We start from the raw sequence: 15863 nt of genomic DNA on the forward strand, positions 1-15863 counted from the left end.
GGCCAACTCTTGTGTTTTGTATATGGTATTATTGGATACCTCCAATTCTGGGACATATCGGGTTACTGACAGTGCCTTGTGGAGCATCTGTTTATCAGTATGTGCTGTGCATACAGGGTATCTACTGAGCGTTATTTGCTTGCACTGCTCATATATTGAGGTATATAGTGCATTTCTGGCACTGGACATGCGTTTGGTCTAGTATATTAGGGCTTGCAGGGTAATTGTGAGACAGTCACATCTAGGATGCATATACAATCCTCTGGATGCTGGTATATGGGATCACCTTTGCTCTGGTGTATTACAGGGGTAGATTTGGCAGTATGTGTTGGCAGGCTATTTTGAGCTGTTGGCATGGGACACTCAGCATGTTTCTACCATGGGAGTTTATATGGCACTTCTGGGTAGCACGGGGTGGTGTATAGGGTTCTACAGACTGTGAGGAGCATATGAAGTACATCTGCTTTTTATGAATACAGAGCTATAATATACTTTGGTGCCATTTTCATTATTGCACCTTGACAATAGGTTTGTTGGGACAGGTAAATATCCGAGCTATTTGTGGTGGGTACTGCTCCCAGTGCTGGGGAGCATGTTTTGCACAGGGCCATTGGTGTTATATAGGGTGCCTTGACAGGCCTATACTGGCACATGCCATACACTGGTGTATCTTGAATCACTTTAGAACATACGGTGTCCTTAGAGCCAAATGTGGTTTTACTGTGCTCAGGAGTGGGTGGTGGCATGCTGGGTTTTTGTTCTATGGGTATCCACAAAATAGGAAAACTGGGCAGTCTATATGGTGTTTTGCCAGATCTTCAGTTTGTGTACTGTGTATGAGCTGACAATGCACAGTGTTCTCCCCAGAAATGTTTTGCAGCCGGGTGGCATGAAAAAGTAGCCGGTGGGGCGATGTGACAGAATGCAGAGGAGATGAGCTGATGACAGCTGGGTGGAGCACCCGGCTAAAAGGGCCTGGGGAGAACACTGGTGCAGGGAAAGGCAGGGTTATCTGACGAAATACCTGCATTTGACAATCAATAAGGCCAGAGGTGTATAGAATGACTGCATTGCTAAGACCCCACATGCTCTCATGTGGTTGACTTTTAGCAAGTTGGTGCTCCATATGGGAAAAGACAAACTATTGACCTGCTTCCAAAGTCACGTTTGATGCAGAGTTGTAGCTGGCCAGTACCAGGGTTGGTTGTTGCAGCATTGTGACACTGGCATAGCTGGCACTGACGCTTCACTGACTCATCCTTTGTGATGCTTGGCTTTCAGTGCTTGCTGTGTCCTTTATAAAGTTCTTATTGCCTTTATCATCCATGTTGCTGGCAGTTCTAATGGTGATAATTAAAGGGATGCAAGCTCAGTATATACATGGACTAAATGTTTTGTTGCTGCATGGAAGGCTTTTTAAGTTTATTTTCCGAGTCTGATAACATTGGGTAAGGAACTTGCAAATATAGCCTGAGTTATAACTTGTACAGATTCTGTATATTTAGTAATGAATGTTTAATGTATTGAGAGTCCTGGTATTAGTTGTCACTTTACATTTGCTTTGTGTTTACTGACTGGGCCGTATGCTTTGGTTCTGTTGAACTAACCCAAAGGAAAAGTTATGAGCTGTAGATAACGGTTTGTAATATAGAAGAAAAGCAAGCTGCAGAACAAGTACCAATATTACACATGCTGGTGGTAGCCTGTAATGACTGCTTACGCTGTCCATGGTGTTGAACTCACCTGCATCATAGCAGAAAGTTACAGCTCTTCTCCTGCAAGGGAATACAGTAAAACCCCCATTATCAGCACCAACAGGGATCAGAAGTGTAGTTTCTGGTTGCTGGGGGGTCAATGTCAAAAACAGGCCTAGCTAAAAAAAACATTACTATACCCTACACTGTAAACCAGGGCTGTGGAGTCGGTCCAAAAATCCTCCGACTCCTCAGTTTAGGATTCCACCGACTCCGATTCCACGACTCCTCTAATTTGCATATTACAATTTTGTTGATTAAAAGTATGTAACATGAAATTCGTCTCTTAACTGCCAACGCTTAGGAATTTTACAAGACAACTGAAGTGAGAAGGATATGTAGACTACTATATTTATTCCCTTTAGACTAAAACTAGTCCTTGGTAAGAGTACTTGTAAAAGGTACAAACCGGAACAAAGAACATCTATCAGGCCCTAGGCAATGTAAGTGTGGGAACATGTAAGAATGATGTGCAGGTACTCTGCAGGGGAATGAGGAGATTGTAAACAGACAACACCTCTGTGTTCAATGTGCACAGCATTCTCAGTGGATTCCCTGCAGCTCTGTGGGGAGTGCATATGTAGAGTATAGTACTACTGTGTAACAAAGTAAACCTGAGACAGATGAAATTAAAGTTTTATACATACCTGGGGCTTCCTCCAGGCGCCTTCAGGATAATCAGTCCCTGTATGTCCTCCTCCACCACCTGGATCTTCTGCTATGAGTCCAGGTACTTGAGCCAGTCGGGCGTAGTGCGCATGCACACACTCCGCCGCCAGGAGCATACTACACCTGTGCAGCACTATTGCGCAGGTGCAGAATGTTCCTGGCTGTGGGAGCGGCATGCGGCCGGACAGCGCTGACTGGCTGAATTACCAGGACTCATAGCAGAAGATCCGGGTGGTGGAAGACAGTGAGGGACTGATTAGCCTGAAGGGGGCTGGAGGAAGCCCCAGGTATGTATAAAACTTTACTTTTCACCCGTCTCAGTTTCCCTTTAATTTGTAGTCACCAAACCAAATTTTAATAACCTCAAATTATTTGATTTCATCAGCAAAGGGAGTGCATACATTTGCATAAATCAGCATCAGTGCAGAATTATTTCCATCTCGTTGACCATCTCTATTAGTGACACAGCTACACATCAGGCTTTATATTTACAGCATAGATGTTATTTTGTATATATAAGAGATTCCTGTGTACACATCATATATACAGTCACAATCAGATATGTATATCTGACTTTAAAAATACGGGGACTGCTTTATTGAAGCAGCACAAGTAACTAATTTTGATTGGTTTATTTCATTTTTGTAGACTAAGCACAGCTATTACTGTATATATACATTATTTTTAATGACTATTATCTGAGAAATAGAACATTTTATCATATTTTCTATTTTAATTAGTTACAATTTCATTAGGAGTCGGTGCATTTTTCCCGACTCCAGGCACCCAAAATTGCCCGACTCCATGACTCCGACTCTCCGACTCCACAGCCCTTCTGTAAACGTACCATTAATTCAGTATTTATGTTAAAATACAGTAATTAAAACAAATTAGGGCAAAGGACAGACTACGTAACAGGTTTATTACTGTGAAAAGTGTAAAAGTAGATGTATGCATCATGCAAGACCAGAATTTGTTTTTTGTTTGCTTGAGACTTCTGGTTAACTGAGTTCTAAGATAACTCAGGTTTTACTGTACTTAAAGGAATCAGGCATTTTTACAAAAATCTGCTTTACTCACCTGGGGCTTTCTCCAGCCCTTTGCAGCCGACTGTCCCACGCGGTCACCTCCGCTCTCCGCCGCTGTTGCCGCACGGTGCAGAGGACGACCGCGAGGTCGCCCTTACTGCGCCTGAGGCAAGCGCCTGTCAATCACGGCCACATTATCTGCAGCTTACTGTGCAGGTGGCCATGATTGACAGAGGCGCATGACGCAGGCGCAGTAAGAACAACCCCGCGGTCATCCTCTGCACCGTGCGTTGGAGAATGGAGGTGACAGCGTAGGACAGTCGGCTGCGAGGGGCTGGAGAAAGTCACCAGGTGAGTAAGACAGTTTTTTGTAAAAATGCCTAATTCCTTGAAGCTCATTTGAAAATGATTGATTCGAAATAGCCTAAAAAGTTCAGGGATGAGTATTAAACTTCTGCATTTTCACAAGACATTTGGTTTAGGACAGAGATGGCTTGCTTTTGTCACAGCGGAAATGTCCTGGCTTATAAAGTATATTTACCAGGCAGCAAAGACTGTAAGTTCCCTGTAGAAGATTCATACTTGTTGAATGTCTGTTGGTAGTTGTTCTGTCAGACAAGGCATTGGTAACAGCTTAGCTGGATACAGAAGAGCTTGCCGTATGCATGCCTGCAGATAAGGCTCCTGTACACTTTGTCAGCACTTGTTTGACGTGGACAGGGCCTTGTTGGTCACATGCTTGTCCTTGCCATGTGTTTAGCCTACAGCAGCATACTTTCCCAGCTTGTAACTGCTCATTTAATTATATTCTAGGTTTGACATTCTAATCTATACTTTAAAATTTAGGCTCTCAATATGAAGCATAACCCAGGTGATTAGTTTAGGGCAGTGATTCTCAAACTTTTTGGGTGAGGGAGCCTTGATTGCTTTGTGTAGGGTTTTCTTTTTCTGCTCCCAATGTGCCCCTTGACGCAAACTACCGGAATGCCCTTTTAGGCAGCACCCCTTCCAAGTAGCTAGCGATGCTTAGTGCTTACTAGGCACCATTCCCCACCCCCTCCAAGTAATCCAACATGCATGCAGACTGTTTTGGATTGGTTGATTCTCATCAGTGCATGGCATGGAGTAGGACTAGAAACACCCAGAGTTGCAGACTACTCAGCAAGCTCATCATAGTGATGCTTATTTGGCCACTTAACCCACCACCCCCCCTTCAAGTAGCCACTGACCCACCCATTTTATTAGTTTGGTTGCATTACCTGATGGGAATTCCCAAAGGATGGCTATGAATTCTGAGGCACCCAGTCTGACAACCCCTGATTTAGGGCAGTGTTTCAACATTGTATTGGTATGTACCCATTTTAAAACCCTGTACTCACCAAGTACCCCCCTAGCATAGTAAACATTAGCACAAGGAGCCCTTGACAAATATATATTTAATCATAGTACATATTAATTGGTTCTACACACTTTCCAAGCATTTACAATTGCTTTTAATTAGCTAAAATACTAATTTGGTGTTTTTAAATAAGATTTTTTTTCTACAACTCTAAATTTATTTTTGGTTAAGTACAACAAACCAGAGTACCCCCTTGAACCAACAGAAGTACCCCCTGGGGTATGCGTACCACACGTTGAGAACCTAGGATTTAGGGGCTATGTGGGCTTGGTACAGTTAAAGGGTACCAGAGTTGTAAATAGTGTCCCCTTCCAGCTCCCGTAGTCTTGTAGGTCCCTTGCTGTCCTCTTTTTAATCCACGGTGTGGCCCAGTGAAGCTCACTACTTGGTTAAAGAGATACTGAGGCCACTATAAAGATCAGTTTTTACCTTTTTTATTTCTTTTAAGGATCATTGTTAATAAACCGCTGCATCCCTACGGCAAAACGAGGGTTCTATAACCCCAGATCCCTGGGGCAATGTCTTGTGAGCGGTTCCTGATTGAGGCAGAGCTCTCGGCTGTAGCTCTCCCTCTCGTCGCATCAATCCCCTTTGATTGGCGCCTCTCCCCGCCCCTCTGTCTTCTTTCACTGAGAGGCGGAGATCCGCTTTGGATTGATGGGAATGGAGGCAGAGCTGCAGCTGAAAGCTCTGCCTCCCTGGGCAGCAAAATCCACAGCCAGGAAAGCTGTAGATTTTGCACAGGAGATTTGGGGGGTATATACCCCTGGTCTTGCCATGGGGATGCGGTGGTTTGTCTGGCAATGATCCTTAAAAGAAAAGGTAAAAACATATTTTTTTTTTTGTAGTGGCTTCATGGCTCGTTTCCACTAGAGCGAATCTGCATGCGTTTCCTGCATGCAGATTCGCATAACCAATAAGTGGATGGGACTGTTTCCACTTGTCAGGATTTCTTAGCGGTTTTCTGTGCAGAAAAAATCTGCACGGCAGAGCCATCAGAATTCGTACACCACAAAGCGGTGTGCGAATCGCATACAATGTAATTAGGAAAAACGCATGCGTTTTTGCGTAAAAACAATGTAAAAAGCACACCAGCATTGACATAGTTAAAAACGCTTGGCCACAACGCATAGAAAACCGCATCCGCATGCAAAATCGCACATGTGGTTTCCGCACTGTAATCGCACCGCACCAATGGAAATGTACCCTCAGAGTCTCTAAGTTGTGCACTACTGCACGTGTCCAGGGGTGTTCTGCGCATGAGGAAAAGGAAAGATTTTTACATAGCTGGGGTTTCCTCCAGTCCCATCTGCTCCGATCGCTTCTAGCTGACGTCCTCAGCCTTCTGCAGCGCTGGTAACTGGTTCCTTAAAAAGAACCTGAGGTGGGATTTAATGTTAGTAGAGCACAGAGGCTGGTTGTGCACACTATCACCCGCCTCTGTTGCCGTATAGTGTGCCCTCAGGCACCCCCCCCCCCATCCCTACGCTCTGCTGTCCCCTGTAATAAAAATAAAATCCGCAGCGCTAGTGAGATGCACCTTGTCGGCTGCACGCTGTTTACCTATGTGGTGCCTGTCATTGCCGCCCCCCGCCTCCTCTATATTGCCGTTTCCCTCCCACTGATTGGAGGGAAGGGACAGGGAGTGGCGATATAGAGGAGGCAGGAGAGTGACGGAGACCACATAGGTAAACAGCGTGCTGGCGACAAGGTGCATGTCACTAGCGCGGAGGCGGATCCATCAAAACCAGCATTTGCAGCTGAACGACCGACTGTACACACGCCCGGTTTGACGTCTAAACGACCGGTCGTTTGGAAAAATCCGACGTGTATGAGCCTTAAAGTTGACCATATGGTTAGATTTCCACCCTGTATGACACAACCAAGAGATTAAATTACACTTGTGATTACTTACAGTTGAGGGGTAATTACTGGCTCTTCTCTCCACACACAGGGTGCATTTCTCTGTTTTCCTTGTGTCCTGTGCAAGAGTTCATTTAATAAGAGGCAAATTTGAGAATAATTGCTTGCAGATTGCTCTTGCTGTCTTCTAAACTGTATATTCTGCTGTGTGTAGTAAACAGTTTGCTTTGTAAGTTGCTATTCAGTGACTGCTTGTGCTAGACAAGACAAATAACATTTATATTGCGCTTTTCTCCTGGCGGACTCAAAGCGCCAGAGCTGCAGCCACTAGGGCGCGCTCTATAGGCAGTAGCAGTGTTAGGGAGACTTGCCTAAGGTCTCCTACTGAATAGCTGCTGGCTTACTGAACAGGCAGAGCCGAGATTCGAACCCTGGTCTCCTGTGTCAGAGGCATAGCCCTTAACCATTAAACCATCCAGCCAGGGTGCTGAGGGTTCCTCCAGATTTAGTGTTGACACAGATGTGTATCTCGTTCTATAGGTAAGATTTTAAAGATGCCTCTCCACGGGGAAATCGTTGTGATAAAAAGGAATGGTGCTGATGGAACACATTTTCCACTGACTGCAACTGCATGCTTGTTTGGAAGGTAAGCATTTTATTCTTCTAAGTGTTTTCCCGTTGCGGTGCATAAAGTTGAGTGCTGCAGGAATATGAAATGCAGAACTCTTGGCACTGCTGTCGAGGTTCTACGTCTTCCAGTAATCAGAGTTCCACCATCATCAGGTCAGCCTCAGAAACTTTTGAAAGTCATGGAACTCGCGTTGCTGAAAGTCGAGCTATGAATCCTCCTCTCCATTGCATTCCAAAGCATCTGCACTGCACTTCTGATAGTTACCTTAAGGCCCCGTTCACACTGCTCGCGTTTCCAGCCGCGTTTTGGAAACGCGTGCAGGTGGCCAACACGCACGACATCAGACAGTGCATAGAGTGCACTGTCTGATGTTCACACTGCATGCGTTCTGGACCTGTGCGGTCTGGGAACGCATGCTGCACTCGTGGCTGTCCCATTTACTTTTCAATGATGGGATCAGCCACGCAACGCACACAAACGCGGATGGCGTGCGTTCGCATGCGTTAGGTTCCGCACGCATCGCCATCCGCGTTTGTGATGTGAACGGGGCCTTAGATGTGCTAAAGGGAGCAGGACATGGAGGCTGCCATATTTACTACCCTTTTAAAGGGACTCCGAGCACCTCTCGTGGGTATGCCTTTATGACACCGACCAGTACTGCAAAGTACGTTTCTGGAGCTTGAGCTCTCCTCTTTCATTTGATGCCTGAAACGCCATTCTACACCAAATAGTTTTTGGTCGATTTTAATTTAAAAATAGCGGCTGCCATCTTGGATATGTTATAACTTCCGGGTCACGTCTGTCTTCTCTGTTAGAGAAGTGCATCACTGAATGAAGAGGAAGTGACGCATGGCCATTGCAAGAGGCTCCTCCAGAGGGGTCATAGCACGGCTTTGTTGGAAGTCGTCTGGATTAAAGGCATGCCCATGAGAGGTGCTCGGAGTCCCTTTAAAGCGGAATATAACCCTGCATTTCAACTTTGCTCTAAAACATTATTTACAGCATATTATATGCAACCCGCTTTTTTTTTTTTTACTAGACCAGCATTGGAAGGGTTACACACAGAGCTTTAAAGTTCCGTGGAGAGAAATGCTGCCGCAGCCGAAGTTTAGATCGATACATTTAAGTAAACACAATGTAACAAGTGTGGTATGTGACACACTGTGCAGGAGCTCCCGGACACAGTGAGTTGCATTCCTCACTTGTTACTTTGTGTTTACTTAAATGTATTTAAACTTCGGCTGTGGGGAGCAGTTCTCTCCACGGAACTTTAAAGCTCTGTGTGTAACCCTTCCAATGCTGGTTGCATATAATATGCTGTAAATGTTTTAGAGCAAAGTTGAAATGCAGGGTTATATTCCGCTTTAACCATGCCAGTTGCCTGGCCGTCATGCTGTTTTGTGTCTGAACCAGGCTCCTGAAACAAACGTGATCAATCATTAGATCACTTGCTCTGCATCCTTCTGGTTCAGTGGCTTAAATCATTGGAGGCAAAGGATCAGCAGGACAGTTGGGCCATAAATATTTTAAAAAAAGAAACATTGCAGCCTCCATATCTTTCACTAGTGCATGTTAGTATTTAGGGAGGCGTCACGTATTTAGCACCCTGCGTCCGTGAAAATACTTGTTGTTGTTTTTGCCATGTAGTTTTAACATAAAATACATTTTGACTGTTGGCTGAAGAAACTGTTCCCCTCCCAGTGGTGTGCATAATCCCATCTGTTTCAAGCTTTGTTGAGCCACATCAAACATCGCCTTTTTGGTAAACTGATCCCTTAGCAAAGTGTAGGATACTAATGTTTGTTGTTTCCTTTTCAGGAAGTCCGAATGCGATATTCGTATTCAGCTGCCACACGTCTCCAAAGAGCACTGTAAAGTGGAAGTCAAGGGAAATGGAGAGGTAACTGTCCTGGCTTCATGCCAGCCCATTCTTCTGCATAAAGCTCAAACTAGATCATGTAATGACTGTAATGATATACTGAGGTGTGACATATACAGGACAGGGTAGAAATCTTAGCAAATAGAACTTATGTGGAAGACATTGTCTGCTGTCTCCAAAATACTCATATGAAAAGTTATGCATTGCCTTTGAAGCCAGTTAGAAATAAGGAAGCTGGCCATTAGTCAGTGTTAAAGAGACTCTGTAACAAAAAGTTCCCCTGGGGTGTACTTTCCTCTGGAGGGGGAAACCTCAGGGTCCCAAAGAGGCTTCCCCCATCCCTGTAGCTGCAAGCAATCCAGAGCTGGCTCCCCCGAAGCGTCCCGCAATCCTGGCTTGACAAGGCTTTGAAATATTTACCTTCCCTGGCTCCAGCGGGGGCGCTGTTGTGGCTCTCAGCACGGAGATAGGCGGAAATAGCCGATCTCTGTTGGGTCCGCTCTACTACGCAGGAGAGTAGTGAGCGGGCCGACGGCTATCAGCTATTTCCAAGCGTAGATCCTGTGCTGGAGCCGGGAAGGTAAATATTTACATCCTGCTGTTCGGAGAGACGGCCGTGGGACACGGGAGGACAAGGGATGCCTCGATAGGATCTGGAGGCTTCCCCTACCTGAGGTGAGTACCCTCCAGGGAAACTTTTTTTGTTGTCCTATGCAAACACCTTAGTGTGTAGAATAGGGAGCTGCCAAAACACCTGAATAGACTATTGTTGGAGACAGCTGACAACGCAGGAAATGGTCTGTGTGCCTGTAGTTTACCAAAAATGTCATTCCATAACTTAAAGAAAACCTGTACTGAAAATTAAAAGACAACATAAACATACACAAGTCATACTTACCTCCTGTGTAGTCTACGCCTCAATCTATTTTTCCTCTCCTTCACCCTGTTTGTCCACTGTGATCATTGGAATTCTCCGTCCTCCATTTTGAAAATGGCTATTACCCATAACAGCTTCCTGGTCAGCACACTGTTAAACTGTAACAACGCCCACTTGAGCCATAGGGAAACATGGCCACATCAGTTCTCCTCTCAGCTCTAACCGACAGCAACTGATATATAACTGACAGCAACTGATATATTTCAGTTCTGACAAAATGTTGTCAGAACTGGAAGGGATCACTGTAAGAAGAAAATGGTGAGCTTCTGAGAGGAACTGATGGCAAGGTAACTACGTAATGTTCATTTGAAGTTACCTCATGTGTTTATTTTAAATAATTTTGCTCAGTACAGGTTCTCTTTAAAGCATGCGTTTCAAATTACCTTCCTGATCATTGGCAGGTAAACTTTCGTAGTCAGCTGTGTACAGAGCTATAACCAAACTTCAATGTGTCTGAAGTCTACAGTGCTCGTCACACAATCTACATTGTTTATCAATCCTACTGTTTACTGCATTGCCTGTCACATCACATTCTGTAGATATCGTGAAAGATAGTGGAACAATTGTTTCGTCATTCACACAATCTTAAGGTGGCCACTAATGGTCCAATTTCTAGTGAAAAATCTTTTGCGCGATCAGAAATTCTGATTGAATTGGTTGAAAATAATCTCAGTTGATGGGTACAATCGATTATGAGCGGAAAAAAAAATCTTTGTCAAACCAAAATTTGGATTTTCTTGATTAGTTGTGATAGGAAACAAAGATTGGTTCGTTGGTGGTGTAGTAAACGATTTTTCTTCCGATTGGAATTTCTGATCACTCGAACGATTTTTCCCTTGGTTCCTGGACATCCAATCTGCAAATTAAAACTCGACGCCCTCTTTGAAAACCCCAATTGTATTGCTTTGCTATGCGGTATTGTCTGTTGGAGCGTAATGGACTCAAGTGAACCTTATGTAGGGTGAAGGTTTTTTTTCTTCTTGGGGCGTCTTTCCGGTACCCTTTAGTAATCCAATTTACCAGCCCTGTGTGTGTGCTTTTTATGATCAGGAGCATTCTTTGCATGTGCAGTTCTTAAAACCATGCGTGCGCAGAACGCTTCCGGCAACCGGTGTGCAGTGTTCTGTGGCTTGTCCTGTTGGTGAGCTTTTGGGGAGGCCCTGCAAGACTTCCAGGGGCTGGGAAAAGCCCCAGGTTAGTAAAACGTGACTAATTAACCCCACTTCTACAAACTAACTAAAAAAAAAAATTCCCCTGGGCGGTACTCGCCTCGGGTTGGGGAATCTGCCGGATCCAATTGCGGCTTCCCCATCCTCCTGTCTCCCATGGCGGCCTCGCTGTGCCCCTCCGAACAGCGGGCATCTAAATATTTACCTTCCCGGCTCCAGAGCAGGCGCAGTATCGGCTCTCCACTTGGAAATAGGCGGCAATACCGATCGGTGTTGGTCCGCTCTACTGCGCAATGCGCATGTGCAGTAGAGCGGACCCAACAGAAATCTGCTATATCCGAGCAGCGCACCCGCTGGAGCCAGAAAAGGTAACTATTGCACAGCCTGACAAATTCTCGGATGTACGTTCCGTGGGCTGCAGCGAGACCGCCGTGCGACAGAGGACGACTGGGAAGCCTCATTGGAATCCAGAGGCTTCCCCCTGCCAAGGTGAGTACCCCCCAGTGGAACTTTTTTTTTTTTGTTAGTCTCTTTAATGTTCACTTTAAGGTCAGTTTTAGCAGCCCATCACTGACTTGAGACTGAAACCACAAAGGTAATTTTTAATAACCTCAGGTTCCAAAAACATTACTGAAGCACCGATTAAAAAATGCTTATTGCAAATTTTTAGCAAAATAGAATTTTTTTTTTGTCAGCAGGCCAGGTTTTAGCTCAGACATTCACATTTAAAGGATAATTCCAGGTGATGCCAACATTTTACTTTTTGTTTTTTACCATTTAGGTTTTTATAACCAACTTAAGCACAGTAAACCCAACTCAGTTGAATGGGACTCCTCTTAAACAAGCTGTTCGTCTCAAGCATGGAGATCTAATCACTATTATTGATCGTTCTTTTAGGTAAGTTTCTGGCATGGCAATTTTCCTTAAAACACTTTCTCTCCCCTGTTGTAGAACAGAGCTATAGTCAAAAACACTGCACACATGAAAACCATTCTAAACCCAAATTGTAACTGCAACCACCATTAACCACTTGAGGACTGCAGGTTTCGCCGTTTAAAGCCAATGGGTACCGTTTAAAAAAAGAGTCAGATACTCACCTAAGGAGAGGGAAGGCTTGGTCCTAATGAGCCTCTCCTCTCCCGGTGCCCTCGGTGCTGCGCTGGCTCCCCTGTTCGCGTCCGCTGCCGCAGGGACTTCGGGAGCACTCGGGCTTCCGAAGACGGGCCGCTCCATACTACGTACGCGCGAGTGCATGATAGAGGGCGCTCGCGCATGCGTAGTGTGGAGCGGCCGCGTCATCGGGAGCCCGAGTGCTCCCGAAGGCTTCCGAAAGCTCCCAAAGGCATGCGGAAGGGGCAGTATTTGACCAAACTAGTTGAATACTGTCATGGTGGACCCTGCGCGGGACCGGGAAAGGGGGAAGGCTCATTAGGACCGAGCCTTCCCTCTCCTTAGGTGAGTATCTGACTTTTTTTCTTTTTTAATCCGGTAAACATTCACTTTAACAGTCTCCTAGCGGCGATTGCCGCAGGGAGACTGATTACGGGGCGGGCAATGCACACGATCCCCTGCAAACTCCGCCCCAGGACTGCACTTTGATCGGCGTTAGGTGGTCTTGGGGCTGCCGCCGGGTACGCACCAATTGGCATGGAGCGGTCATCAAAAGGTTAACTCTACATAGTATACAGAAGATTGCTGGACAGAAACATGTCTTGGTGACAGTGGTTAGCACTTTTGCCTGGCTTGTGTACACTTGCTGTTGCCACAATTATTTCCATGTGATATAAACCAGTATGTGAGGCCAAACGCTGAGTATGGCAGAATCTCTGACTGTAACGTGAAAGTTAGTTGCAATAACCTTTGATGCATTCTGCCCCTTGAACAGAACAGTTCCTTTATTGTGCAGCTGTAGTTGAGGTGTTTACAGGTATTCAACCCAACAGCTGAAATTATTGTCGCGAGCATTCCACTTACCAATCTGTTTGTGCTGGATTCCCTCCTTTCCTGCACCCATCAAATCGTTAGGCGCAAGCTTTCAGCTGCAGATTTATGGGGGGGGGGGGGTGCAATTGCCTTGTAGTCTAGCAATGCTATACTCCCCTCCAGTATTTATAGTACAGTACATGCCGCTGGGCAAAACATTGTTACCCCCTGGGGTCCATGTGTAACATGTAAGCCTGTGATGTACCTACATGTTGATCTAATGCCTTCAGAAATGTGCAAACCCCAAATTCTCATCTAAATTATAAGTGAGGACTGAGTCATCATTCTGATTTCAGGTTCGAGAAGCCACAGTCACAAGGAAGACGGCGATCTGCAGGACTCGACTCCGACACTTTTAAGGTAAGCTTTGTTTATGAAATACTGTATGAAGGGTCAACTGTAACGAGATGGATATGGAGGCTGCTATATTTGTATACCAGTTGCCTGGCTATCCTGCTGTTCATCTGCCATAGACCCTGAACAAGCCTATGCAGATCAGATGTTTCTGGCTTTGTGAAATCAGACAAGATTTAGCTGCATGCTTGTTTCTGGTGGTGGTCAGCCATTTCTGCAGATCAGGACTGCCATGCCACTGTTATTGTTAAAAAGAAATTATGGCAGCCTCTGTATTCTTCTCACTTCAGTTGTCCTTTTTTTAAATTCAAAGCTAATACCAGATACAAATAGTCAAAGTAGCTGGACTGCAGTAGAACATGAATAGATGCTGCATAAGTTTTACAGAGCGCTTGAGGCGGATTCTAACTTAGGATACTTGCCTACAAAGAAGTCTCTGGATCATTTAGAGGCTTCCCATGTCCTCAAGACTACTGCCTGGCTTCCTTGCAGTTCACAACAGCACATATCATCTTGCACTACCGCAGTCATGCTGCACCTGCGCAAGTACACAGTGGAGGAGCGGCTCTGGGATACTGTGCCGGCACGCTTACACTGCGGGTAGAATAACATCTGACAAGCTCATTGGATATATTTCATGTGTCCTGCGTGTGGCAACTGGGAAATGGAGGGCATGGGAAGTTTCTGGAAGATCAGACGCTTCCCTCCTCATTCTCCTAAAAATGACTTAAGATATTCCAGTTTTGTTTTATATTTAACCATTTCAGCCCGGGGGGATTTTTTTTACCTGATGCATCAGCAGTTTTCACCTCCCATTCATTCGCTAATAACTTTATCACTACTTATCACAATTTATTGATCTATATCGTTTTTTTCTGCCACTAATTAGGTTTTCTTTGGGTGGTACACTTTGTTAAAATGCATTAATAAAAAAAATAATTCTTAAGATTGATAAGGGGGAAAAAATGGAAATTAATTCTGTTTTCGGCCATTATAGCTTTAAAATGATACATGCTACCATAATTAAAACCTATGTATTTTATTTGCCCCTTTGTCTCGGTTATGACACAATTTAAATCTTGTCCCTATCACAATGTGTGTTTGTGCTGGGGACACTGATCCCAGGGCTACCGGGAGACAGCACGGGGGCACTGTAGTGCGGCACCACGGCAGAAATGGTTAAATTTACTTAAAGTGGATCCGAGACCAAGTAAGGATGTCCGCATTTTTGTGCTGGTGGACATATTTTGGGGGCGTTAAACCCTTTAAATAGCGTTTTTTTTTTTTAAAATATATTTCACAATAAAAACCTTATAAAAATATTAAGCCACGCCCCCCAGCGCATCTAACACCGCGGCGTTCTGTCCTGGGATGCAAAGGGTCATGGGATCTAATTATAGGCAGGAGGAGGCAGAGGCGGTGATTCAAGTCTGGAGCTGCTGAACTCTCGCGATACTAGCGTGAGCAGCACAGTCAGTGGTGATTCTAGGAGGAGTGACACCCGGACACAGAGTGTAGTGAGGATGCAGGGAGGGGGGTCCGACCTCACTCCTCCATCACTCACCATGGACCCCCCTCGTGTCAGAGCGCAGCGTGTAGTCTCCATCACCTTTGCTCCCATCCCTCCCTCACCATGGCCCCCCTCTTCTGCCTGTGTGTGTATCAGAGCACAGCGTGTCTCTTACCAGCGCTGCTCCTGGACATTCCCTGGACGTGTTGAAGCCGTGCAGGCAGAAATTATGGTACACCGTCCAGCCAGCAGCTCTCTGCATGTCTGTGTAAACGCGACATGCAGAGAATAGGAAGTGGTGAGAGCTGCTGGCTGGACGGTGTACCATAATTTCTGCCTGCACGGCTTCAACACAGAGCGAACGTCCAGGAGCAGCGCTGATAAGAGACGCTGCGCTCTGATGCACACAGGCAGAGGGGGGCCATGGTGAGGGAGGGATAGGGAAGAATTTGTATAGCAGCCGCACTGCCTGGAGCTGGAGGATTGGATGTCAGGTGGTACTTTAGCTGCAGCCCCCACTATCCCTCCAGCTTTTATTGCTTCCCCATCCAGATTCTCACAACCCCCTCCCCACCCTGAATGACCCTTTCCTCACCCTCACCATGCTGCAGCCTGTCACCACTTTTCCACTCTCTCCCATCACCTTCAGCATGTTGCTAGAATTTCTCATCTACTCTCCCCTCCTCT

General features: G+C 45.5%; 1 protein-coding gene across 5 annotated transcripts in view; it reads left to right on the forward strand.

The window, feature by feature from the left end:
- Positions 1–15863, forward strand: part of MKI67 (marker of proliferation Ki-67) — a 66695-nt gene that overhangs the window by 2206 nt on the left and 48626 nt on the right. For all 5 annotated transcript variants that reach the window (XM_068257536.1, XM_068257535.1, XM_068257538.1 and 2 more), the window contains exons 2-5: positions 7254–7359; positions 9163–9244; positions 12111–12226; positions 13609–13672. In XM_068257536.1, coding sequence (XP_068113637.1) covers positions 7268–7359; positions 9163–9244; positions 12111–12226; positions 13609–13672 — 354 coding nt within the window. In that variant the 5' untranslated portion in view covers positions 7254–7267. The remainder of the gene's footprint in view (positions 1–7253; positions 7360–9162; positions 9245–12110; positions 12227–13608; positions 13673–15863) is intronic.

Source organism: Hyperolius riggenbachi, chromosome 10 (genome assembly GCF_040937935.1).
Source record: "Hyperolius riggenbachi isolate aHypRig1 chromosome 10, aHypRig1.pri, whole genome shotgun sequence".
NCBI lineage: Eukaryota > Metazoa > Chordata > Amphibia > Anura > Hyperoliidae > Hyperolius > Hyperolius riggenbachi.